The sequence below is a fragment of the Chiloscyllium punctatum genome, chromosome 25 (assembly GCF_047496795.1).
Source record: "Chiloscyllium punctatum isolate Juve2018m chromosome 25, sChiPun1.3, whole genome shotgun sequence".
In the NCBI taxonomy this organism is placed as follows: Eukaryota; Metazoa; Chordata; class Chondrichthyes; order Orectolobiformes; family Hemiscylliidae; genus Chiloscyllium; species Chiloscyllium punctatum.
Genome location: NC_092763.1, coordinates 25,464,317 through 25,490,573, shown reverse-complemented (window position 1 = coordinate 25,490,573; position 26,257 = coordinate 25,464,317). Strand labels below are relative to the sequence as shown.

The window sequence follows — 26,257 nt, the reverse complement described above, 5'->3', positions numbered from 1 at the left end:
GCCCGCTTAAATACCCATAAAGAGGGAGAGTCCACTACTGCTACTGGCAGGGCATTCCATGAACTTACGACTCGCTGAGTGAAGAACCTACCCCTAACATCAGTCCGATATCTACCCCCCCTTAATTTAAAGCTATGCCCCCTTGTAATAGCTGATTCCATACGTGGAAAAAGGTTCTCACTGTCAACCCGATCTAACCCCCTAATCATCTTGTACACCTCTATCAAGTCACCCCTAAACCTTCTTTTCTCCAATGAAAACAACCCCAAGTGCCTCAGCCTTTCCTCATAGGATCTTCCTACCATACCAGGCAACATCCTGGTAAACTTCCTCTGCACCCGTTCCAGTGCCTCCACATCCTTCCTGTAGTATGGCGACCAAAACTGCACACAATATTCCAGATGCGGCCGCACCAGAGTCTTATACAACTGCAGCATGACCTCAGGACTCCGGAACTCAATTCCTCTACCAATAAAAGCCAGTACGCCATATGCCTTCTTCACTGCACTATTTACCTGGGTGGCAACTTTCAGAGATCTGTGTACATGGACACCAAGATCCCTCTGCTCTTCCACACTACCAAGTATCCGACCATTAGCCCAGTACCCCATCTTTTTATTACTCTTACCAAAGTGAATCACCTCAGACTTAGCTACATTGAACTCCATTTGCCACCTTTCTGCCCAGCTCTGCAGCTTCTCTATATCCCGCTGTAACCTGCCACATCCTTCCTCACTGTCTACAACTCCTCCGACTTTCGTATCATTCACAAACTTGCTCACCCAACCTTCTAACCCTCCTCCAGGTCATTTATAAAAATGACAAACAGCAATGGTCCCAAAACAGATCCTTGCGGAACACCGCTAGTGACGGCACTCCAAGATGAGCCTTTGCCATCAACTACTACCCTCTGTCTTCTTCCAGCCAGCCAATTCCTAATCCAAACCTCCAACAAACCCTCAATGCCATATCTCTGTATTTTCTGCAGTAGCCTACCATGGGGGACCTTATCAAACTCCTTACTAAAATCCATAAATACCACATCTACCGCTTTCCCCTCATCTACCTCCTTAGTCACCTTCTCAAAGAATTCAATAAGGTTTGTGAGGCACGACCTGCCCTTCACAAAACCATGCTGACTATCCTTGATCACATTATTCTTATCCAGATGTGCATAAATCCTATCCCTTACAATTCTCTCTAAGACTTTGCCCACAACAGACGTGAGACTCACTGGCCTATAGTTACTAGGATTATCCCTACTCCCCTTCTTGAACAAGGGAACCACGTTTGCTAGCCTCCAGTCCTCTGGCACTACTCCTGTAGACAAAGAGGACACAAAAATCAAGGCCAATGGCTCTGCAATCTCCTCCCTTGCTTCCCAGAGAATCCTAGGATATAGTGTGATAGATTTAAAGGATGCCTTTTGGGCTTGTCCCTTGGTGGAGGAAAGTAGGAATTTGTTTGCCTTTGAATGGGAAGACGCCAAGACAAGATAGAAACAGCAATACCGGTGGACAGTGCTCCCCCAGGGGTTTACACAATCCCCGAATTTATTTGGACAGATGTTAGAACAAATATTGGAGAAATTTAGCAGCCCCAAAGGGACTACCCTATTGCAGTATGTAGACGACCTCTTAGTAACAGGAAAAAGAAGAGAAAGAGTAGTAGAAGCCACTAACAACTTATTGAATTTCCTGGGTCAGCAGGGACTGCGAGTATCTAAAAACAAACTACAATATGTGGAGCGAGAAGTGAAATACTTGGGACATTTAGTTAGTGAGGGAAAGGGAAAGATAAGCCTGGAACAGACAGAGGGAATAATGGGGATGCCGCTGCCCAGGATTAAATGGGAGTTACGTAAATTTTTGGCTCTAACAGGATATTGCTGATTGTGGATTGATTCCTATGCTCAAAAGACTAAGAAATTATATCTCAGACTATTAACGGAGGAACCAAAATATCTAAGTTGGGATGATGAGGAAAAAGAACTAGTTGAGGAACTCAAAAGAGACCTGATCCATGCCCCTGTGTTCGCCTTACCTTCTCTAGATAAACCTTTCCACCTCTTTGCTACCATGGATAAGGGAGAGGTGGGGAGGAATGAAACAGCCAGTAGCATATCTTTCGAAGCTATTGGATCCAGTATCCCGGGGGTGGCCTGAGTGTGTGCAGGCTGTGGCTGCCACTGCACTGTTGGTGGAGGAAAGCAGAAAGCTGACATTTAGGGGGAGCCCTAATAGTAAGCACCCCACACCAAGTGAGAACAATCCTAAACCAAAAAGCTGGGCGATGGTTGACAGACTGGCGGATTCTGAAATATGAGGCAATATGAATAGAAAAGGATGATCTAGTGTTGGTCACGGACAATTGTTTAAATACAGCTGCCTTTCTTTGGAAAGGGGAAGGAGACTCTCCTCAGAATCCAGGGCACGACTGCCTTGACATTATAGAAAACCAAACTAAGGTCCACATGGACCTGAGAGATGTTCCACTTCATGCAGGGGCTAGACTTTTTATAGACGGAGCATCCCGGGTGACTGAAGGGAAAAGACATAATGGGTATGCAGTCGTAGATGGGACAAAAGGTAGTGTGGTGGAGGCAGGAAGGTTGCCAAATGGGTGGTCAGCTCAGACCTGCGAACTCTATGCATTGGAAAGAGCCCTTAGGGCGTTAGAAAATAAAGAGGGAACAGTATACACTGACTCTAAATATGTATTTGGTGTTGTGCACACTTTCGGAAAGATATGGCAGGAAAGAGGACTGATCAATAGCCGAGGGAAGGAATTAGTACATGACGAATTGATTAAAAGGGTCTTGGAATCCCTATTACTCCCCTGAGAAATAGCAGTAGTGCATGTAAATGGTCATCAGAAAGGAAATGAACCAGAAGTTAGGGGAAATAGATTAGCCAGTGAAGTGGCTAGGGAAGCCGCCCTGAACCCACAAGAAGTGGTGATTCATTCCCTAATACCTACTGTCCCAGGTCCTAGGGAAGCTCCTATATTTACTGAAAGAGAAGAAAAAGAATTGAAAGATTTAGGGGCTGCAAAAACAGCAGACGGGCATTGGATGTTACCTGATGGAAGGGAAATGTTAAACAAAATGATGATGCGAGAGATTATGGCCGTCCTACACCAAGGCAGCCATTGGGGAGTACAAGCAATGTGTGATTTAGTTCTTAGAGAATATGGATGTAAAGGAATATATACAATTGCTAAACAAATATGTGAAGGATGTATAATAAGCAGAAAAGTAAATAAGAAAGTCTTGAGAAAACAGACCCCGGGAGGAAGAGACCCAGGATTGAGACCCTTCCAGAGTATACAAGTAGAGTATACTGAACTACCCAGAGTAGGAAGACTAAAATATATGTTGGTCATAGTAGATCATTTATCCGGTTGGGTTGAAGCATACCCCTTAACTACTGCCACTGCGAGTGGGGTGTCTAAAACAACATTGGAGCACATAATTCCCCGATATGGGCGAGTGAACCGTATAGATTCCGACCAAGGAACTCATTTTACCTCTAAAGTGTTACAGGGGGTAATGAAAGGGTTGGGAGTTTCCTGGGAGCTCCATACTCCATGGCACCCGCCAACATCAGGAAGGGTTGAGAGAATGAACCAAACACTCAAACGACAGCTCTCTAAATTGATAATAGAAACCAGACTGCCTCGGACCAAATGTTTACCTATAGCTCTCTTGCGAGTACGAACAGCCCCAAGGAAAGATTTGGGACTATCCCCCTATGAAATCTTATTTGGATTACCTTACTTGGCAACGAATGGAGAATTGCCAATTACCAAAACTAAAGATTTGTTTTTAAAGAAGTATATACTGGGTTTGTCCTCCTCTTTGTCTTTCCTCAGGAAACAGGGTTTATTGGCACAGACTCCACCCCTTGAATTCACTGTTCATCCCATCCGGCCGGGCGATTGGGTCTTAGTAAAATCATGGACAGGGACTAAATTGCAGCCGGGCTGGGAAGGGCTGTACCAGGCTCTTTTGACTACCGAAACAGCAATAAGGACGGTGGAGAAAGGCTGGACTCACTATACTCGGATCAAAGGGCCAGTAGACTCTCCAGTTGAGGAAGAAGTCTGGACAGCCGAATCAATGCAAGACCCACTGAAACTCAAACTAAAGAGACTTTGAGTAACTGATTATACGGTGGCGACGCGAGCGCGGGATTATTTCTATAAGATTGTATATTAAGTCTTTTTGTGCTTCAGCATGATGTTTAGAATACTAGGAATGCTTAGAGTTGTGATGCTAGCCCTCTTAGTATTGGGATTTTGTCAAATATCATTTTCATATGTATTATTAACGGTCCCTGAGTCTGATAATCCACAAGTAATAGACGCTGATGTATGCAGCTTAGTAAATTGTGGGGATGTAGATATTCAGAGACAGTAGCACAGCTCAGAGAGACATCTTAAGTCCTATGGGGATGGTCTTGGAGATAGTACTTGGTATAATGGTCTCGTCACAGTACACCGGGCCCCCTTCCGACCAGCTCGCGATTGTCCCGATAAAAAGTGTAACCCAATTTACCTAACAATAAAGAAAACCACATGGCACGAAGCAATTCTGGGCGGGGTGGGAGGGGGGGGCACCTATGAGATACAATTAGATGAAACATTTGGGATAGAAATGAAAGCAAACGGGAAGGATTTCTCGGGCTGTTGTTTTCGAATTAGTGTAGGACAGGGAAAACGGGTAGAACTACTGGGTAATAAGGTACAACCTTTCACCCCTCCCGATGATCCTAAAGTAGTAAAAATTATAGAGGTAAAGGACTTGAAACAGACCATTGAAATAGAAGCTGGGTACGGGGATGCAAATACCTGGGTTGTATGGGTAAAGTATACTGTGAAAAGTCTGAACAAGAGCAATTGCTGTGCATGTGCCTCCGGGAGGCCAGTGGCCCAGGTGGTTCCCTTTCCGCTCGGGTGGAAGTGAGACAGGAAGGGCATGAAATGTGTGATAGCCCTGTATCAGGATGAGACTGCATGGAATGATAGGAATTGTACCTCCCTATCTCTGATGTTCCCTCCCTTGGAGAAGAAAGATGCAAAAGTCCCCCCCCCACATTTTCCGCCACAGTTGGAAATCACACGTTGTGTGTGTGTAGACGAGGTACAAGTCGGTCGAGAGATTGGGGGGAGCTGGAATTATGTACAGAGATTAAGAATGTTATCGAAATGGAGAAGGGAGGGAACTACTCAACACTAAAGGTTCCCCGAGCGGATCTGTGGTGGTACTGTGGAGGCGAAATATTGAGACCCACCCTACATCCGGATTGGAGAGGGATATGTGCACTTGTACAATTGGCAATTCCATTTACCCTGGCATTTGATAAGGAATAGATAGTAGGGAAAAAGGGAAGGGGTAAGAGATTACTGTTAGACACTTCTTTCAATGACAGGATTTATCTCTATTCTGTAGGAGTCCCTAGGGGAGTACCTGATGAATTCAAGGCTCGTAACCAGATTGCAGCAGGCTTTGAGTCAGCTCTCTTTTGGTGGATAACAATTCATAAAAATGTAGATTGGATAAATTACATTTTCTATAATCAACAGCGATTTATAAATTATACAAGAGATGCGGTTAAAGGAATATCAGACCAGCTTGATGCGACAAGTAGGATGGCATGGGAAAACAGAATGGCCCTTGATATGATTTTAGCAGAAAAAGGGTGTGTGTGTGTGATGTTAGGAGGAAGCTGTTGTACCTTTATTCCTAATAACACATTAGGAATGGTTATTCCTAATAACCATTCCTAATGGTTCAATTACTCAGGTCTTAAGGGGATTGACTACCTTAGAAGAGGAACTGGCTGAGAATTCAGGAGTAGACACATTTCTCATGGGATGGCTTGAATCATGGTTTGGAAAATGGAAGAGGGTGGTGGTTTCTATCCTTACTTCCCTGATAGTAGCAGTCGGGGTATTGGTGGCCATTGGCTGTTGTATCATACCCTTTATACAAGGGGTCACCCAAAGACTGATTGAGACAGCCTTAATGAAACAGATGCCCCTAAAAAGGAATCAGGCAGAGGAACTTTATTGACTAAATAATGAGGGGATGAGTGAGACCGAGATAGATGAAATCTCCGGAATGATACTTGCGAATTTCGGGGGCGATGATTAAAGGAAAAATGCAGAAGATAACAAATGGTAATTAAAGAAAAAGGGAAAATGTGAGATATAGGTAAAGTAGTGTTACTTCTGCAATTATAATTATTTATACAAAGTAAATGAACTCACACCAGTGTGTAATTGTTTCAGCCAAGAGCTGAGTCAACAAGAATGGAAACTATGTGGAGGAAATACATAATTGTTTTTGTATTAGCTAAAATTGTATGCAAGAATGAAACGTGACTGCAAAACAATGGTAGATATTACAGACAAATAGATAAGATGCTGTGAGGGGAGGGAGTTAAGCTAGATACGCCTGTACAAACAGTAGGTATGAACATCTGTTTCCCACTTTTACAGAAACACAGGAACAAACCCCAATTAAAAGGGTCATAAGGATCAGTATGGTTGGGGAAAGCACAGATGGAGGGAGTAGATAATGATGAAGAAAGGATATACCTAACAATGGGCCACAGCAGGACGTGGTCAAACGGCCTTGTGAGGCCAGAAATAAGCATTTTGTCACAGACAAGGCCGGATAAGGCAAGAGATAAACAGGAGTAATGGGGGCCGGTCTTAGAGAAGTGGAAGATGTAAACAGGGGAGGAGCAATGAAATAAAAAAAAGAAACCAAATTATATAAATATCGTGTATTGGTTGAATTCAGTGTGTGTCCCTTGCCTTGTCACACTAGTAAATCTCCACCACACCCTTTCCAAAGCTTCCACATTCTTCCTATAATGTGGTGACCAGAACTGTATGCATTACTCCAAATGCAGCTGTACCAGAGATTTGTACAGCATAATGTTACCAGGCAGTTAAAACAATGTGAGAAACAAAGCTCACTCACTTCAATAATTCCATTCCGAGACAAGATCTGAATCAGTAGTGTCATTTATTTTACCCTTGCAAGAGGGTGCGATGTCCACTGTCTACAAGGCAGGGACACACACACACACACACACACACTGAATTCAACCAATACACGATATTTATGTAATTTGGTTCCTTTTTTTATCCCATTGCTCCTCCCCGTTTACATCTTAAGGACTGCGCTACTGTCTCTGATTATCTACATCCCCACAATTTACTAAGCTGCATGCATCAGCATTTATTACTTGTGGATTATCAGACTCAGGAACCATTAATAATACATATGAAAATGATATTTGACAAAATCCCAATACTAAGAGGGCTAGCATCATAACTCTAAACATTCCCAGTATTCTAAACATCATGCTGAAGCACAAAAAGACTTAATATACAATCTTACAGAAATAATCCCGCGCTCGCGTCGCCACTGTATAATCAGTTACTCAAAGTCTCTTTAGTTTGAGTTTCAGTGGTTCTTGCGTTGATTCGGCTGTCGAGACTTCTTCCTCAATTGGAGAGTCCACTGGCCCTTTGATCCAGTGTAGTGAGTCCAGCCTTTCTCCGCTGTCCTTATTGCCGTTTCGGCAGTCAAAAGAGCCTGATACGGCCCTTCCCAGTCCTGTTGCAATTTAGTCCCTGTCCATGATTTTACTAAGACACAATCTCCCGGTTGAATCGGATGAACAGCGAATTCAAGGGGTGGAGTCTGTGCCAATAAAGCCTGTTTCCTGAGGAAAGACAAAGAGGAGGACAAGCCCAGTATATACTTCTTTAAGAACAAATCTTTAGTTTCTGGGATTGGCAGTGGCCAGAGATAGGAACTTCCCGAGGACCTGGGACAGGAGGTATTAAGGAATAAACCACCGCTTCCTGTGGATTCAGAGCTGCTTCTTTCGTTACCTGATCAGCCAGTAATGTAGCTTTCCATTTTTTAATTAACAATGAATTAATGCAGTCATGTTTTAAATTAACCATGAATCAATATGACAGGTCACTGAGACTGCGTGAAGGGATCCTGCCAATTAATATTGATTCAGGCTAGCACAATTGATTTATATAAATATTAATTATTAATTATATATTATATAAATATAAAAATCATTATCTGTAATTCAGGGTGGAAATGCAACAAATGACCAAAACTTTTTTAAAACTGTAAGTGCACAGTTCTATTTGTTTACCAGTCACTTGTGCTTTCTCATTCTGTTTCTGTAATTGCTTTGCTCGAGCACATTCATTTTTAAGAACCTCAACAGATTTCATAGCACCATTTGCAGTTACTTCAGTCCCAATTTGGTGGCAGTATTTTGTCATGACCGCAAAACTGATTCTTCGTGCCTCTCGTCACAAAACTGTCACCATAATCCAATTAACTCTTTCGTTCCCCCTGCCTTGGGCTTAAATTCTAAGGATGACCTTGCTGCCCCTGTATCGACTAGGAAAACTATGTCCTCTTTATAAAGTCCCACCTTTAAGTTTATCGATGGTTCCTGGTGGGTCCCCAGGGGCAGGAACTCCTGACATCTCTATTTTTCATCAAGTTTCATAAACGGTACTGTCTTTACTTCCTTTTTCAAATCTGGACACTCCCTCTTAAAGTGACCCGTCCTTTCACAGGAATAACATCCCACCTGTGGGGATTTCCACTTCGATCCTTGTTCCTGTCCACCAGACCCCTTAACATCTCCTCCCTGACTATTCCAGTTTCTTTCTCCTTTTAGTTTTGTCCTTTTCTTTATTATCTCATCAACCGTGGTTTATCATTATTTTTGCCTTTTGTTTCCACTTCTCATGTTACGTTGCTAGATCAATAGCTGACCCGATTTAACCAACTGAACAGCCTTAAGGCCACCTAATGGCCATTCTTCATCATCCAATGTTTTATTTAGACCTTGAGAATGTTTTTAAAGAAATATTGCAATATTTCTTGCTCCCCATAACTTCAAATACCAATTCATCAATTTATGCTTGACTAACTTTGAAGCCTGTTCCAAACTTGTAAATATATTTATATACTTACATTCATTTATTCAGTATCAATATTTAAAATGTAAAATGCATACAGTTCCCAACTTTGAAATCCATTATAATTACCCAGTTTTAGTCCCTTAATTTAAATCCAAAATTAGGTTTCTTAAGTAGTCCTGACCAATCATTGCTCAATTACAATGCTATAGGTTGTGAAATAATCGGAGCTGCCTTAAAAGAATTTGTCTATTCAAGTTAAAAAAAAGCTTCTAATGCATGAACAATGGCCGAATCCAAGGTCACAGATATTAATCATAGGATTTTGTTTTTACTACAACCTAATGTTGAACTGAAACTTCAACTGTCCTCCATAAATCGCTTTTATGTAAGGATAAAAGAGATTAATTAGAAACTGATAGTAAGGCAGTCATGACCTGTAAAAAGAACAGGAGTTATCATTTTTTTTTCATATTCACTATAGAATCCTTAACCTTAAAAGAAATCATGTTAAGTTTCCATAATAAAAATCAGATTCAAAACAGTCCCGGAACTCAAGCTCCAGAGAATAAAGCGCAAACGTTCAATCACCAACAAACAAATGTGCATTCAAACCGAATCACAAAGGGTTAAACTTTCTACCAGCTGTACAGCTCTTTTCGTTCTCACTCTCTCACACACACCGTATCTCACAGACACTTTCTGAGCTTTCCGCAACAACACCTCTGGGTGCTCCTCGCTTCAGCCCTCTATCTTTTGAATATTTTTCTGGATGTCTGGCCATGATTTAGTTACAAAGTGGACCCTCAGTAGCCCTTCAGCCACTAGCCCTTCCGACTTGAAGCATAATCTGAATCCTCCTGACTGTAAGGTTGTTTTTCATTCACATATAAATTTAAATATTTACAAACCCAGTCTTCGTCCGACCCGTACTTTGGCCAGAAGACGGCGGGACGTAGAATGGATTCCTTAATCCATACAAAGCAACATTATTTAATCATCTTTTTCCTTTGTACAAGTATTATTTTTCCAATTCCACAACATCCTGTCCAACGGACTTTCTGGAGGCATGTTGTCAGGGACCCCGTCTCCATTTCCATTGGCTTTTTCTTCTTTTGTTCTCCCGGAGGCTTTTTCCTTACCCACGGCACAGCCCATATTGAGTACCTTCGTTAGTCCCTTATTAACTACTAAAACTCAATCCTGGCCACCAAGGCAGTACTTAAGAGTCAATTTTCTTACCCTGGTCTGTGCACAGAGTTGCCTGGCCCATTTTTGACGTATTTCCTACCAACGCCCTTTCACTGTCTGATTCAGATGTCTCTTGTGGGATTCGTGCCAGTCGCCCAAGGGAGCGGACCAAACCGGGACACAAGACCGCTACTCAATCGGGAACGGGACATGTCTTCCCCGTGTCCAGGGCCAGCCACTGCACCACCCGCCCCCCCACTCACACCCCCCCTCCCCCCGCGATGGAACAACATCCCAGACGAGCCCCCAGTTGTGAGAAACAAAACTCATTCACTTCAATAATTTCAGTCCGAGACAAGATCTGAATCAGTAGTGTCATTTATTTTACCCTTGCAAGAGGGTGCGATGTCCACTGTCTACAAGGCAGGGACCCAAACACACACTGAATTCAACCAATACAAGATATTTATGTAATTTGGTTCCTTTATTTATCCCATTGCTCCTCCCCGTTTACATCTTCCACTTCTCTAAGACCGGCCCCCATTACCCATGTTTATCTCTTGCCTTATCCGGCCTTGTCTGTGACAAAATGCTTATTTCTGGCCTCACAAGGCCATTTGACCACGTCCTGCTGTGGCCCATTGTTAGGTATATCCTTTCTTCATCATTATCTCCTCCCTCCATCTGTGCCTTCCACAACCATACTGATCCTTATGACCTTTCAATTGGGGTTTGTTCCTGTGTTTCTGCAAAAGTGGGAAACAGATACTTATAACTACTGCTTATACAAGCATATCTGGCTTAACCTACATCCTCACAGCACCTTATCTATTTGTGTGTAACATCTACCATTGTTTTGCTGTCACATTTCATTCTTGCATACAATTTTAGCTAATACAAAAACAATTATGTATTTCCTCCAAGTGGTTTGCATTCTTGTTAACTCAGTTCTTAGTTGAAACAGTTACACACTGGTGTGAGTTCATTTACCTTGCATAAGTAATTATAATTGCAGAAGTAACACTACTTTACCTATATCCCACAATAGGAAACAGGATATTGAGATACACAGAGGAATTCATAATAAATCCAACGGGATATTTCAACTTTGTGAATTCACATGTGGCATAATAAATGGAAAGTTGGTCTATTTATTTCAAAAAGGATGTTAAAATATTGTAGGGGAACAGAAAACAGCAAAATTGACTCCACACTGTAAAGGAATGAGTAGACCGATTAGTGTTGGATGTTCTGTGGTTGAGATAAAGAAAATCTTCATGACCCAATATTCTCTTGTTTTGAATGTCAGAGTTTTCTAACATCCCGAAGTAACAGTTTCTGACTTCCCATTTAATTTTAGGCTGGGGTTTACTGGCTAACTTTGATGGATCATTTCTATTCAGGATGGCTTCTAATTTCAATAGGTCTGGTCGAACTGATCAGTCTCAGCTGGATCTACGGTAAGTAGAACAGGAACAAGACTTGAAATAAAATAAAATAATTAAATTCAGAAAGGCTTGTGTGAATCTTCCAGTGTCTTCAAAACTGCATGATAACACTTTGGGTGAAATGATATTCCTCATCCTCCTTCTCTGAAACTGATGGGAATTCAAATTACCTTCACCCATTTATATTCTCATTTCGGGAGCTTGGGTTTAAAAGGGGCAGTACAACAATCATGTGCGACACGATTCTGATCCATGGATGGACCTGAGTGTTCAGTCTACAATTCCAAATTTTACTGCAAGACCTTGGAGCCTGTATGTCCCTATCTGTCACTTCTGCGTGGGTTATAATCTCCTTCTCATCTATAGCCATTTATAGAGAACTTCCTTTGCCTCAGAAATAATCTTCTTCCATTCTTCAGTGAAATGTAGAATAGGTGGAAGTTCCATCACTATGAAACACTGGAAATACTCTTCTATATCATTTGAGTGGACAGATAGGGTTATGTGCAGTTACTAATCGGGTTTTGGCGTGAACAGAATTTGGTGGAAAATGGTTCAGTCAAAAGGGACGTTGCTGATTGCCAGTTAATTTGCAGATTTGTCCAGGCCCCTTCTACTGATCTCATGTGTCAGGGTTATTATGGTCACATTTCGGACAATTTTTCACAGAATGTTCGGGCATACCCTTTTAATCAGGGCCACCAATGTATTTCCTTCAACCTTTCCAAGGTGTTTTCCAGCTCTTAGTGTCCATATACATTATGATACAAATAAATCATCAAATTCTTTTCTTTCTCTGGTATGACACATTTCCTTTCCTGCCCAGACTTCCACCACACAGCTGACTGCAACAGCTTTATACACTTACTGAAAGTGTCTTTTTCTCATACTCACTTCTGACATACTCCAGAGAGTATCCCCATGTGTTCTCGTTCCTGTACCAATCCTACCAATTATACTTACACTACTTTGGCCATTTCCCAGCCACATTGGTGAAATCTTATCCAATCAGAGTGCACTTGATGTTAGCGCTAACATCTTTAATGTGTCCGCTGTTGTTTTTCTGTCTTTCTCACAATCAAATTCCTACCTTCTTCTTCCCACATTCCACCTACTCCACCAGGGTTTTGGAAAAATCAGACAGTACGATGTTCAGCATCAAAGTAACTTAAAGCAACTTCTTATCAACGTCCAGCCAGGGATGCCAAATTCTGTTGCCCATCTCTGACAGACAACAGTCTCTACATAGTTCAAGATACAGCAGAAACACGTAGAACTTGAGAAAACTCAATTAATTTATTGAGAACTTAAATGAATCACACACATGTTTAAGTACTAGAGATATCTCTATCACTGTCTTTCACTACCCTGTGTTCTGTGATTAACCCCAAAGATTATTTCCCAGGAGTGTTGGCAGCTAGCCAGATTGGAACTCTTCTCGGTGTCTTCACCATGCCTCTTGACATAGGGGACCTCCTGCAAAGTTAATCTTTGAAGTTCTGCTGACAAAAGCATTTTCTCAGGTTTCTCTATACACAGGATTCTGTGCCAATTGTATGCCTCATTTGGAATTATCTGTGCACGTGACCAATCTCAGCTGTCTTGTCCTTATTTGGCAGAGACAGCAGTTACTGATGTCCTCCAACCTTAGCTCTTAGCAGACCTGAATGACTCATCATAATTCCGATCACATAACAGCCCATTGTAAAGCCTCTTATCAGTTCCAGTCATCTTCAGCCTTATCCAACAGCTATTTGCTATTTGACTCAGTCAGTCAGCATTTTCTCCCACTGCAGTTGTGGAAAAACAGAACAAATTCTCCATCAGTCTGTTTACAGTTCCCCTCCCAGGTAATCACCTTGGTGATTGGGAACACTTTATTCACCCTGTTTGCAATCCTGAATGATCTCTTCCCTGGTTGAACCTGCTCATTAGAGACAGACAGTGTGGGATGGACGATATGATTGTGTTCTGCTTTCTTGTTGTTCACAGGGACAAACAGATTCATCAAGGATATTGAGATGATGATTGGGGAAAGGACTTGGCTCTTCTGGCTGTGGTGGAGAGTCTGTTGGCTTTTGATCTCTCCGTGTTTGTTGGCAGTAAGGAGACGTTACACATTTTAATGATCTAAAGTGACAATGATCAAACTCCAGATAGGCGGGTTACATTCTCGTTGAAGTACTGTGGGCAGATCTGGGGACCACACACCTTCGGAAGGTTACATTGGTATTGGAAGGGTTACAACATACTGTAGGTTCACAAGAGCAATATCTGGATTGCAGGGGTTAACTTATAAAGAGAGATTATACCATGTAAGCCTGTTTTCTCTAAACTCTAGAAGGGTGAGGGTTGATCTGATCAAAGTTTTCAAGATCTTAACAAAATACAGGATGGGTAAAGATAAATTATTCCTCCTGGTTTGGGAATCTAGAATTAGGGGCATAGTTTAAAGTTAGGGCCAGGCCATTCAGGAGGGGTGTGCGAAAACACTTCTATACACGAAATATGTTCTTTGTTTGGAATACTCTCTCACAACAGCAGTGGATGCTGAATCAGTTGTTAAAATTATCTTTCTCGGATTTAAAATTATGATTAGCAAAGATATTGAGGGATATTGTGCTAAAACCAGGCATATGGAGTAAGGCCAAAGGTAAGTCATGATGTCATTGAATCAATGGGGCTCAATGGCCAATAACTGCTCCTATAGTTCAGCCTTTTTGAGAAACTGTTTTGTGCTTTCACTTCATTTCAGATCATCTTGCTCTGGTCCTTAGTAACATTTGCTCCCCCAAGATATGGACCAGTTGAATACCCTGTCTGGGCAATAGCACTGGGCTGGTGTATGACCATCTTCTGTATTATGTGGATTCCCATTGTGGCCATTGTGAGAGTTGTTCAAGCTGAGGGCTCCACCTTATGGCAGGTAACTCCTTGATACCTTTCAACAATTGAAGAGCAGAATTTCTGTGATGTCCTCCAAATCGCTCTGTTTGACAACAATTAAATGTTTTCATACAGCAATGCAAATATCATCAAACATCCAAATTTGCAGTCATCTTTCACAGCACAATTTCACATGGTTCCATAGAGGGATGCAAATCATATAAATAAATGTTTGCTTTTAATGAAGATCAAAATGGAAGTGGACAGGTAAAGCAATTTGGAGCGCAGTTCAAGAGTGCAAAGCCTTGGCAGCTAAAGGCTTGGACATCAGTCACAGGACAAAAAATTAGAGATTGTGAAGAGACCAGAATTGGAGGAGGGTAGATAGAACATGGAACATAGAACAATAAAGAGCAGAACAGGCTCTTCACTGCTCGATGGTACACTGACCTGTGAACTAATCTAAGACCATCACCCTACACTATCCCATCATCATCCATGTGCTTGTCTAAGGATTGTTTAAATCTCTCTAATGTGGCTGAGATAACTACATTGGCAGGCAGGTCATTCCACATCCTTACCACTCTGAGTAAAGAACCAGCCTCTGGCATCTGTCTTAAATCTATCACCCCACAGTTTGTAGCTATGCCCCCTCGTACAAGCTGAAGTCATCATCCTAGGAAAAAGACATTAACTATATACCCTATCTAATCCTCTGATCATCTTCTATGTCTCCGTCAAATCTCCTCTTAGCCTTCTTCTTTCCAATGAGAACAGGCCCAATTTTCTCAGCCTTTCCTCATAAGACCTTCCCTCCAGACTAGGCAACATCCTGGTAAATCTCCTCTGCACCTTTTCCAACGCTTCCACGTCCTTTCTGTAATGGGGTGATTAGAATTGTATGCAATATTCCAAGTGCGGCCACACTAGCGTTGTGTATAGTTGCAGCATGACATTACGGCTCCGGAATTCTCTCCCTTTCCCAATAAAACCTAACGTACCGTATGCCTTCTTAACAGCACTATCAACCTGCTTGGCAACTTTCAGAGATCTATGTACATGGACACCAACTTCCCTCTAAACATAGATACTACCCATAATCTTTCCATTCTGCTTTCCTGTTATTCTTCCCAAAGTGCATCACTTCACATTTAGCTGTATTGAACTCCATTTGCCAACTCTCAGCCCAATTCTGCAGTTTATCCAAGGCCTCCTGCAACCTGTATCATTCTTCCACACTCTCCACTACTCCACCGACTTTAGTGTCATCTGCAAACTTACTAACCCATCCACCTATGCCTGTATCTAAGTCATTTATCAAAATGACAAACAGCAGTGATCCCAAAATAGATCCTTGTGGCACACCACCAGTAATGCGACTCCAGGCTGAATATTTTCCATCAATCACCACTCGCTGCCTTCTTACAGAAAGCCAGTTTCTAATCCAAACTTCTCAATCACCCTCAATTCCATTTCCTCCAACAGTCTACCATGTGGAACCTTTTACTGAAGTCCATGTGCACCAAGTCAATTTCCCTACCCTCATCCACATGCTTGCTCACCTTCTCAAAAAGCTCAACAAGATTTGTGAGACATGACCTACCCTTGACGAAACAATGTTGACTATCTGCAATCAAATTGTTGCTTGCTAGATGATTATAAATCCTATCTCTTATAATCCACACTGTAAGTAATCTAATCTAATCTAATCCATTCCAAAACTTTTCCTACAGCAGACATATGGCTCACTGGCCTATAATTATTATCTCTCCTACGTTTCTTGAACCAGGGACACAACATTTACAATCGTCCAGTCCTCTGACAATAATGACTCAATGATCAAAGCCAAAGGCTCCAACACCTCCTCCCTAGCTTCCCAGAGAATCCTCGGATAAATCCCATCCAGCTCAGGGGACTTGTCTATTTTAACTCCCTCTAGAATTGATAACACCTCTTCCTTACTAACCCCAATCCTTTCCAGTCTAATATCTCGTATCTCATTCTTCTTCTCTACATGATTCTCCTCTTCCTGAGTGAAAGCCAATGAGAATTTTTTTTTGCACCTCTCCGATCTCCACAGGGTCCACACACAATTTCCCACTTCTGTTTTTGGCTGGCCCTATTCCTATCCTAGTCATCTTTTGATTCCTCACGTACCTATAGAAAGCTTTCAGGTTCTCCTTTATTCTACCTGCTGAAGACTGCTCATGTCCTCTCTTTGCTCTTCTTAACTCTCCCTTTAAATCCTTCTGAGCTGATCTGTAACTCTCCATCGCCTCATCTGAACCACCTTGTCTTATCGTCACATAAGCCTCCTTCTTCCGCTTAACAAGAGATGTAATTTCCAGAGTAAACCATGGTTCCCTTACCTTATCACGTCCTCCTGTCTGATCGGGACATACCTATCAAGGACTCCAATATCTGTTCCTTAAACCAGCTCCACATTTCAATTGTCCCCATCATCTGCATTTTGCTACCCCATTCTATGCATCCTAAGTCTTGCCTAATCGCATTATAATTGCCCTTGTCCCATTGATAAGTCTTGCTCTGTGGCATGTACCGATCACTTTCCATCTCTAAACTAAATGTAACTGAATTATGGTCACTCTCTCCAAAGTGCTCACCTCCCACTAAATCAAACATCTAGCCTGGTTCAGTACCAAGCTCCAGATCCAGTGTGGCCTCCCCTCTTGTCTGCCCTTCAACATACTGTGTCAGGAAACCCTCCTGCACACATTTGACAAAAACTGATCCATCCAACGTACCAGAGTTATAGTCAATGTTGGAGATGTTAAATTCCCTCAAAATGACCGCCCTGTTCCTTTCACTCCTGCCCAGAATCGTTTTTCCAATCCTCTCCTCCACATCCCTGGAACTCTGCGGAGGCATAAAAAAACTCCCAGCAGTGTGACCTCTCCTCTCCTGTTTCTAACCTCAGCCCGTACTACCTCAGTAGACGAGTCCTCATCAAAAATTCTTTCAGCGACCGTTATACTGTCATTGACTAGCAAGGCCACACCTCCCTTCTTTTACTGCCTTCCCTGTTCTTAATGAAAGATCTAAACCCTGGAACCAGCAACATCCATTCCTGACCCTACTTCATCCATGTTTCCGAAATGGCTACAACATCAAAGTCCCAGGTACCTATCCATGCTGCAAGCTCAGCTACATTATTTCGGATACTTCTGGCGTTGAAGTAGAAACACTTCAAATCAGCTTGCTGTCTGCCAGCACATTCCTGTGACCATGAAATCCTGACCATGACCTCCCTACTCTCATCCTCCTGTGCACTGGAACTATACCTCAGGTTCCCATCCCCCTGCTGAGCTAGCACCAGCAAATTTCCCACCCACGATATTAGTACCCCTCTGGTTGAAGTGTAGACCATCCTGTTTGTAGAGGTCCCACCTTCCCCAGAATGATCCCCAATTATCCAGGTACCTGAAACCCTCCCTCCTGCACCATCCCTGCAGCCACATGTTCAGCTGGTATCTCTCCCTATTCCTTGCCTCACTATCACGTGGCACAGGTAACAAATCAGAGATATCCAGGTGAGAGAAATGGAGGAAATTTCATAGGGAGTGAAAGATGAGAACATGGAGAGATTTGAAAACAATAATGCAAATTTAAAGACCAGATGTTGTTTAACCATGTGACCATGTTGGTCAGTGAGCACTGGGGTGTTTGGAAAAGGAACTTGCCATGAGTACAAATACAACCAGCAGAGTGTTAGATGGTGTCAGCTTCCCTTGGGGCACACTGTGGGAAACCAAACAGGATTATGGGAGCTTCACCAGCTGGGGGCTTGTCAATAGTGTGTTATTGCTGACATTGTAACCTGCACTGTTCCCCACCTTCACATTCTCTCTTTTTACCTTTTCCCTCTTGAGTATAGTTATCGTCCTAAGTGCCAATGGCGTGTATGCAAAACATGTTAAAATTAGCGGCAATAAGTTTTTCATTGGTGAAACCTAACATCAGCTGAATGTGCTGCATCTACAGGCAGCCAATTAGAGAGTCTCTTGGTCAAACAGGGAGGGTCTGTATCAAAGCCAGAACTTTCCTGTCCAACTCCTTCACACCCAGTCACTGAAAACCAGGGAGAAGAGAGCAGACAGGTAATTGGTGTGTTTGTCAAAATTAAATTTCACTGGTTAATATTTCATGTCGCATTGGTTTCAAATTCTTCATGTAAACATCATCGTTATTTGTTGATCCCATTTTGCCAAGAGAGTTAAATGTACTCACATGCCTCATGTTTAGCAGAGATTACGGGGCACTATCTTTTTTTGTGTGGAAGAAACGAAGTTGTGTCTTGTGTTGATTCTTTCCAGAATGTTGGTGTTAGTGTCCAGTGTTGTACTCACTGCTCAGTGGGACATGGCTGCACTTGCAGGCTCACCTGGGCAGGGCCCCTCTTGTATTCTTTAGAAAGGACATTGTCTCAGGTTGTTCTCAGTCAGGATGATTGAAATGTTGTGGGTGAATTCAAATTCCTGTGAGAATTCTGCCAGCCAACACCCTGAGATGAACCTAGATTTGCACAGTTCTGACACTGCCCTTTTCGGTTGCTGATTTTTTTACTTTGACTTTTCACCAACCCTTCCCCCACAGGACTCAGGCCCTTCCTTCATCTCCACCTCCACTTCCCTAACCCTTCCACTCCACACTATTTCATCCTTCTCACCCACTCACAGTTACCAGTGACACGTCTGGATGCATTCGCCTGCTTCGTTCCCTTACCCAGAAGCCTTCGGACTGGGCCTTTAAAGAATCACAGAATGTGTCAAACCATAGGAGGTACTGTATCAGTGCCAGCAAAGAAACTTTTAAACCATCCCGTCTTCATTCCACACTTGTCTTCTACTCTCCCAAAGATGTAAAAGGGACCTGGGGGCAACATTTTCATGCAGAAGATAGTGTTTGTATAGAATAAGCTGCTGGAGGGAGTGATGGAGGCTGGTACAATTGCAGCATTTAAAAGGTATCTGGATGGGTATATGAATAGGAAGGGTTTAGAGGGGTATGGGCCAGGTGTTGGCAGGTTGGACTAGATTAGATTAGGATATCTAGTCAGCATGGACAAGTTGGACTGAAGGGTCTGTTTCCATGCTGTACATCTCTATGACTCTATATTGACTTGTAAAATGGCATTTGCCTTGAACAAACTTCTGTTGGAAACTCTTGGAGGGCTATTAAACTGTGGGGTCATCACACTTAGACAGGTTCTTATAGAGGGCTGGTGACTACCCTCCTTATCTTGAGCCAGTCTTGCAGCTCGGTTTGTCTCATGTGTTCTGGTTTTTTTAATGATTTGCCTTTTTTGTCATGGACATAGACCTGACCACTTCCTCTGAAATGAATGACAATCAAGACAGTCCTCAGGTGTAACTTTGTTAGCCAGGCATGAGCCAAATCATATCCTTGACATTAAACTCTTTTCAAATGCTTGCTGCACTTTAATCTGCCTTTACAAGCATTAATTATCTGGAAATTATCGGCTGAAAATTGTCGATTTTTTTATTTGGAAAACTGTTCTTTAGAAAACCAGAAATTCTGCAGGTACTGGACCACGAGGTTACCAGACCAGAGGGAGTCTGACTAGGGGGGTACAACAAGGCAAACCACTGACCTTCTACACAACTGGACAAGTTTATTAATGCACTCTTACACGGGATGTGCAGGTATCTCATCCTCCACCTTGGTAGCACTTTATTAAAAACGGTTTCTCATGGAAGAGTCTTCAGGGCACACAAGTGTGTTACAAGGAGGAACCTCCCAAAGGCCAGTGGGGTATTTTGACCCACCACAAACATACCCCTGTGTGTATCGCTCCATCTCAACTCCTGATTAGGAAATGGCAATTTCACATCCCATCAATTGGTCAGCCTGCAGGTCACATTTCCTGCTTGTGGGGACTCTAGCCACACAGCCAAATCCTGGTGAGACTATCACTCGCACAGATATGGATGGAGGCTTTCACACTGGGTAAACTGAGGTGGGGCAGATTTGGGTGACATGGGGGTGAAATAGGAGACATAGTGATGTTGCAATTATGTGATTGGAAGGTCAATCCAGGGTCAATCAAATCTGGCAGCAAGGTTGTGAACTATCTGGTTTCCAGGGAGAGGGATACAATTGGTATCTAGGAATATGAAGTTCATGGTGGGATCCTGAAGAGAATATTTTCAGTCATCCCAGCAGTAATTTGGAGCAAGTGTGTGCTCATACAGTACAGTTTGTCTGTGAAGCAGTCTGTCTGTTTTGAGTGGGTGCTGCTGTTGAGGAGGAGATGCTGGGGTCTGTCTGGTTGCATGATGGAAACTGACAATGGGCCACTTGTAGTTTTGATTATCCCACTGCTCCCTGGCTGGCCTCTATCTATCATCCCCTGTCAACGGGAGTTCATCTGAAACTCTGCTGCAAGTATTCACACTGGCACAAAGTCATGTTCATGAATAACTCCTGAGTTCACTGACCTCTGCTGACTCAGTCTGGCAATGTTTCAATTACATATTCATATTCTGGTTTCAGATCTCTTCATGGCCTTATTCCTCACACTGTGTGTGACCTCCTCTTGTCACACAACACTCCAACGTCACTATGCTTCTCCAATTCTGTATCTGGCTCAAACCTGATTATGATCTCTTCACTATTCATTACTGTTTCTGAGCTCTGAGCTCTGCAATTACCTCCATGAACATCTTTACCTCTCCCCCTCTCTCTTCTTTCCAAAGTGCCTTAAAAGTTTCAAAGATTTTGGTCATCCATTCTCATGTTTCCTTTTATTTCTTACTATCAAAAATATATGTTCACGCTCTTGCTAACCATCTAGAACCATTTTATTGTTTTAAAGATGTGAATGCACTTTTTTTCATTAGCAACATGGCTTTCCTGATAAGAGACATTAATTGCAGCTCAGAGCAGGCAAAGATTAAAAATGCTGTAGGAACGGTGTTACTGCAGTGTTTGACATTTTGTTGTCCATCCCAGTTCGCTCTTCAATCGGTTCTAGTGAAGCCTCTTCCTGAACCCCTGTAATACGCCTTGTGAACGTGCTCTCTCAGTGTCCTCAGCACACACCATGTCTCTGGAATGAATGATCAGGGGATATGTTTAAGCTAATGAAAGTCAATCGGTGATACGTCCTGCATCAAGAAGATTTAGCTATCAGTGAGACTAAATGAATGGCTCAGTAACACTGCTTCAGTTAATGTGACGATTAGTTATAACACATTCCTTCAGTGCACTTCACTGCTTAAGAAGTTAGAGTTTACACACAGGAGTGTAATCTCCAGAAAACATAACACAAGTTAAATATATTTTCAATACAATATGAAATGCTATGTGTTAAAGGAAACTCTCAATAAAATCAGGCATTAACCTGGTTCAATATTGTTTAAAAACAGGAAGGATTTATGGCTTTGAAAAGGTGGATGCTAGAAAATTGTTTCTGTTAGGCGAGGAGACTAGGACCCGTGGACACAGCCTTAGAATTAGAGGGGGTCATTTCAGAACGGAAATGCGGAGACATTTCTTCAGCCAGAGAGTGGTGGGCCTGTGGAATTCATTGCCACGGAGTGCAGTGGAAGCCGGGACGCTAAATGTCTTCAAGGCCGAGATTGATAGGTTCTTGTTGTCTAGAGGAATTAAGGGCTACGGGGAGAACGCTGGCAAGTGGAGCTGAAATGCGCATCAGCCATGATTGAATGGCGGAGTGGACTCGATGGGCCGAATGGCCTTACTTCCACTCCTATGTCTTATGGTCTTATGGATTTCTTCAACATTTCTTTGTTATTTTCACAGAAACTTTCTGCCGCTTGCACATCAGCTCCTGATTGGGGTCCATTCTTGAAACAACACAAAGGGGAAAGATACGGAGACAGAGCTGATTCTGCCCAACTCTCAAACTCTGTGCAACTTCTGGCCACTCCAGAGATGTGAACGTTTATGGGGATATTTCTGTTTGATTTGTAAACAATGAATCTGAAATTTTATTGTTGTGATGATGCACACCACTGTAACTCCAGGAAGGATGTTCAGAAACTCAGTCAGGTGTAACACCAGCTGGCATCTCCTCTGTCAACAGCAAACATGGGCATTAATTTGGAGCAGGGTGGAGTGTGGTGGAATTACTGAGCATTACATTTCCTGTATCATGAGTTCTTTGACATGAGCTGAGGCTCCTGCCTAAGACCTTGTGCTAATATATGGGATTCCAGTGACTGTTCCTCTCTCCCTAATGTTGCCCAAGTTTCTACATTAAATAACAAAATCCACCTTAAAATAAAAGTTGTCCAATCAAAGTCAATCCATTTTCTTAGTTCCACTTATATGCTTCTATCCTCTGCCATTCATGACACATGAAAATTAAAAAGACTTTTAATTAAAAGACTTTTCCCAAATCTTCAACCGTAATCTTTTCAGCCTCACTCTAATCCCTTTCCATAGGCTCAAATGACAGTCCATATCTTGGGTCTTTGATCTGCTGACCTTCATCTGCCTGTTATCCAGTCCTTTTCTCTTCTTGTTCAGATACCTATTCATATTATGATCACCTTCTCTCTATGGCTTAGTGTTCTGTTGAGTATAATTAAAAATAGACCTACCCAGCTCATTTACACACTTAGAAAATTTGCAACAATCAGCAAGAGTGAGGGGCTCTGTGATGGTTTTGTACAATACAACACTGATTTTGAAAATTACATCTCCCCTGCTTGTTCTCTTACAGTTGGTTTTTAAAAATGTATTCATAGGATGTGGGTGTCACTGGATGTGCTAGCATTTATTGTCCATCTCTAGTTGCCCTTGAGAAGATGGTGCTGCCTTGAACTGCTACAGTCCATGTGCTGTTCATAGACCCGCACTGCCATTCACAACTGAGTTCCAGGGCATTGAGCTGGTGACTCTGAATGGACAGTGGGCAATATGGTCAGAATGTGAGTGGCTTGGAGAGGAACTTCCAGGTGGTGGTTTTGTCCATGCTTTGGAATCTTTGTTCAGAAACACATCTTAAAAACATTTTACCCATGTGTCCTTGTCACTGAGACGGGCACAGAGAAACACAGTTCAGTTTGCTGTTCAACTTGATTTTATTAACAAATGTTCCTTATTAAAACACAAATGTTAGCATTTCCCAAATTCCCAGAAAATTTACTCTCCGTCAACCTCCATCCATCTGAGACAGGAGAAAGGTTCCAAGCTTCAGCAGATGGTTCCTGGCTGATGTTCCTCTCTGAAGTTCTCCTGCCTGTAAGAAGCTGTGTTTGAATTTACCTTTTGCCAAGGAGTGTGTTTATGGGATGTTACGGGAATTGGAAAAGCTCCTTAGTTAAATTGCGGTATCAAATCAGTTGAGTTTTCAAGTAGTTGTTATTCTAAAGACTGTGTTTTCTTTTGTTCATGTTTCAACTGTAGTGTTTAAATAATCCTGTTTTACTTAAAGCCAAATGGTTTGACCAACTGCATCACATATGGAATATTCACTTCACATCTGCTTTTAAATAAGAAAAAGTTAGGATCCAGACTACCTTCTCAAATAATGCCGACATTTTCCACCTCAAAGACTTGTGGCTGATTTTGATTTGGTGTATTGATTGGGGTCCTCAGCACCGTCACCATGTCTTTTCCTGGATTCCCTTAAAATCACCACTCAACCAAACAGCGTCAATTGCCATAATTGACAAGGTGAAATATTTGGACGATTCTTCCTGCAGAATGACTGTTCTGTCCATTCATCACTGATCCATGATGGGTCCTGCTTGGCCTGCTCAATGTTCTCCCACAACTGATTTGCTTATTCACTGGTCACAGATGCTGCACAGGGTCCTATGCTTAATGGCACCATCTATCTTTTCCCAAATGATCTTATTTATGTTTCTGGCATGAACTTCTAGCACCATTGCCGGTCTTGGTCTGCTTGAGTTTCTTTAATCCCCCCCCCCTCCCCCCCGCCACTCCCCCCCCACCCCCCCCCCACCTCAGAAACTTGCTAACTATCCAGATCAATTTTATGGTACATCATGGTGGGTTAAGAGTTTGAGTTTATTATCCATTTACTATTAGCCAAATTGAGGGTATTGACTGTGAACACTCCCATTTTGTAAACTGGTGTCACATCATTCAATGTTTCTCTTTTATTACATCCCACTGGCCTGGGTCTGGCCTCCCCCATGTCAATCCCTGTTTTCCATCCTAAGAGCCGATGGGTCAAATACAAGTATAATGTCTGAAGTTTGGAAGAGCCATTCTGTCTATTGTTTTCCAGATATATCTAACACCATCAGTACCAATTTGGGGTGTATATTGTGATACAGGGTTTGCCTGTGTCTTTTACAACCACTCCACTGTGTGGTCCTGGGGTTGTCCTCAGACAAAAGATGCACTTCTGACTGGTTTTGACCCATTTCTGAATTCCCTCATTACCTTCTTGGGGCAATATTACCAATTTTTCTGGACTGGTCATCAAAATTCTCATTTCCGTATATCCGTTTGTGGAAAGACACCATCAGTCTCCTGTGGTGTCTGTGCTCAGGTAGTAATCATCCAAGCTCCCATTTGTCTTTCTGTAGACAGCCTGCTGGTTATCACACCCAACCATCATGGATTTCTTCGGATGGACCCATAAAACACCATCCTCATACTTGCCTGCCTCCAGTGGGGCAAACCATAGAGAGGTGAGGGGTGGGGGGGGGGGGGGGGGGGGGGGTGAGTGCTCTGGCTTTTGGGGACTTGCTCCTCCACTTGTCATGGTGGGAGCATTGGAATGGCTGCCTTTGTAAAGGGATTTTTAAAAGTTCATTCACGGGATGATGGCATCAATGGCGAGATGAGCACTGATTGCCCATCCCTAATTGTTAAGAGTCAACCACATTGCTGTGGGTATGGAGTCACCTGTAGGCCTGACCTGGTAAGGATGACAGTTTCCTTCCTTAAAGGACATTAGTGAACCAGATGGGATTTTCCTGACAACCAACAATGGATTCACGGTCATCATTAGACTCTTAATTCCAGATATTTATTGAATTCAAATTCCACCAGTCTTATACAATTGTAAGATGAGCTGCCAACCCTTGTACTCAATACCCCATCTGATGAAGGAAAGTATGCCGTATGCCTTCTTGATCACTCTATTGACCTGCGCTGCTACCTTCAAGGTACAATGGTCCTGAACACCTGGATCTCTCTGATCATCAATTTTCTCCAGGAATTTTCCATTTACTATATAGTTCACTCTTGAACTGGGTCTTCCAAAATGCATCACCTCGCATTCGCCCAGATTGAACTCCATCTGCCATTTCTCCACCCAAGTCTCTAATCTATCTATATTCTGCTGTATTTGCTGACAGTCCCCTTTATTATATGCCTCTCTACCCATCTTATTGTCATCTGCAAACGTGCTAATCATACCACCTAGACTTTCATCCAGATCATTTATGTATATCATAAACAACAGTAGTCCCAGCAGAGATCCCTGTGGAACCCTACTGGTTGCAGGTTTCCATTCTGAGAAACTCCCTTCCACTGCTACTCTCTGGCTCCTGCTCCTGCTGCCCGGCAAGTTTTCTATCCATCCAGTAAACACTGGACACCAAGCACCTTAACTTCTTCCATCAGCCTACTATAAGAAACCTTATCAAATGCCTTACTAAAGCCCATGTATATGGCATCGACAGCCGTTCTCCCATCAATCAAATTTGTCACTTCCTCAAAGAATTCTAGTAGGTTAATAAGACACGACCTTCCCTGCA

At 42.6% G+C, this 26,257-nt stretch overlaps 1 protein-coding gene across 1 annotated transcript in view; it reads left to right on the top strand.

The window, feature by feature from the left end:
* Positions 1-23,870, top strand: part of LOC140495629 (sodium- and chloride-dependent neutral and basic amino acid transporter B(0+)-like) — a 76,215-nt gene extending 52,345 nt beyond the window's left edge. The window contains exons 11-14 of the mRNA XM_072594624.1: positions 11,534-11,633; positions 13,614-13,723; positions 14,377-14,547; positions 22,314-23,870. Of these exons, the coding sequence (XP_072450725.1) occupies positions 11,534-11,633; positions 13,614-13,723; positions 14,377-14,547; positions 22,314-22,451 (519 nt within the window). The 3' untranslated portion in view covers positions 22,452-23,870. The remainder of the gene's footprint in view (positions 1-11,533; positions 11,634-13,613; positions 13,724-14,376; positions 14,548-22,313) is intronic.
* The last annotated feature ends 2,387 nt before the right edge of the window (positions 23,871-26,257 follow it).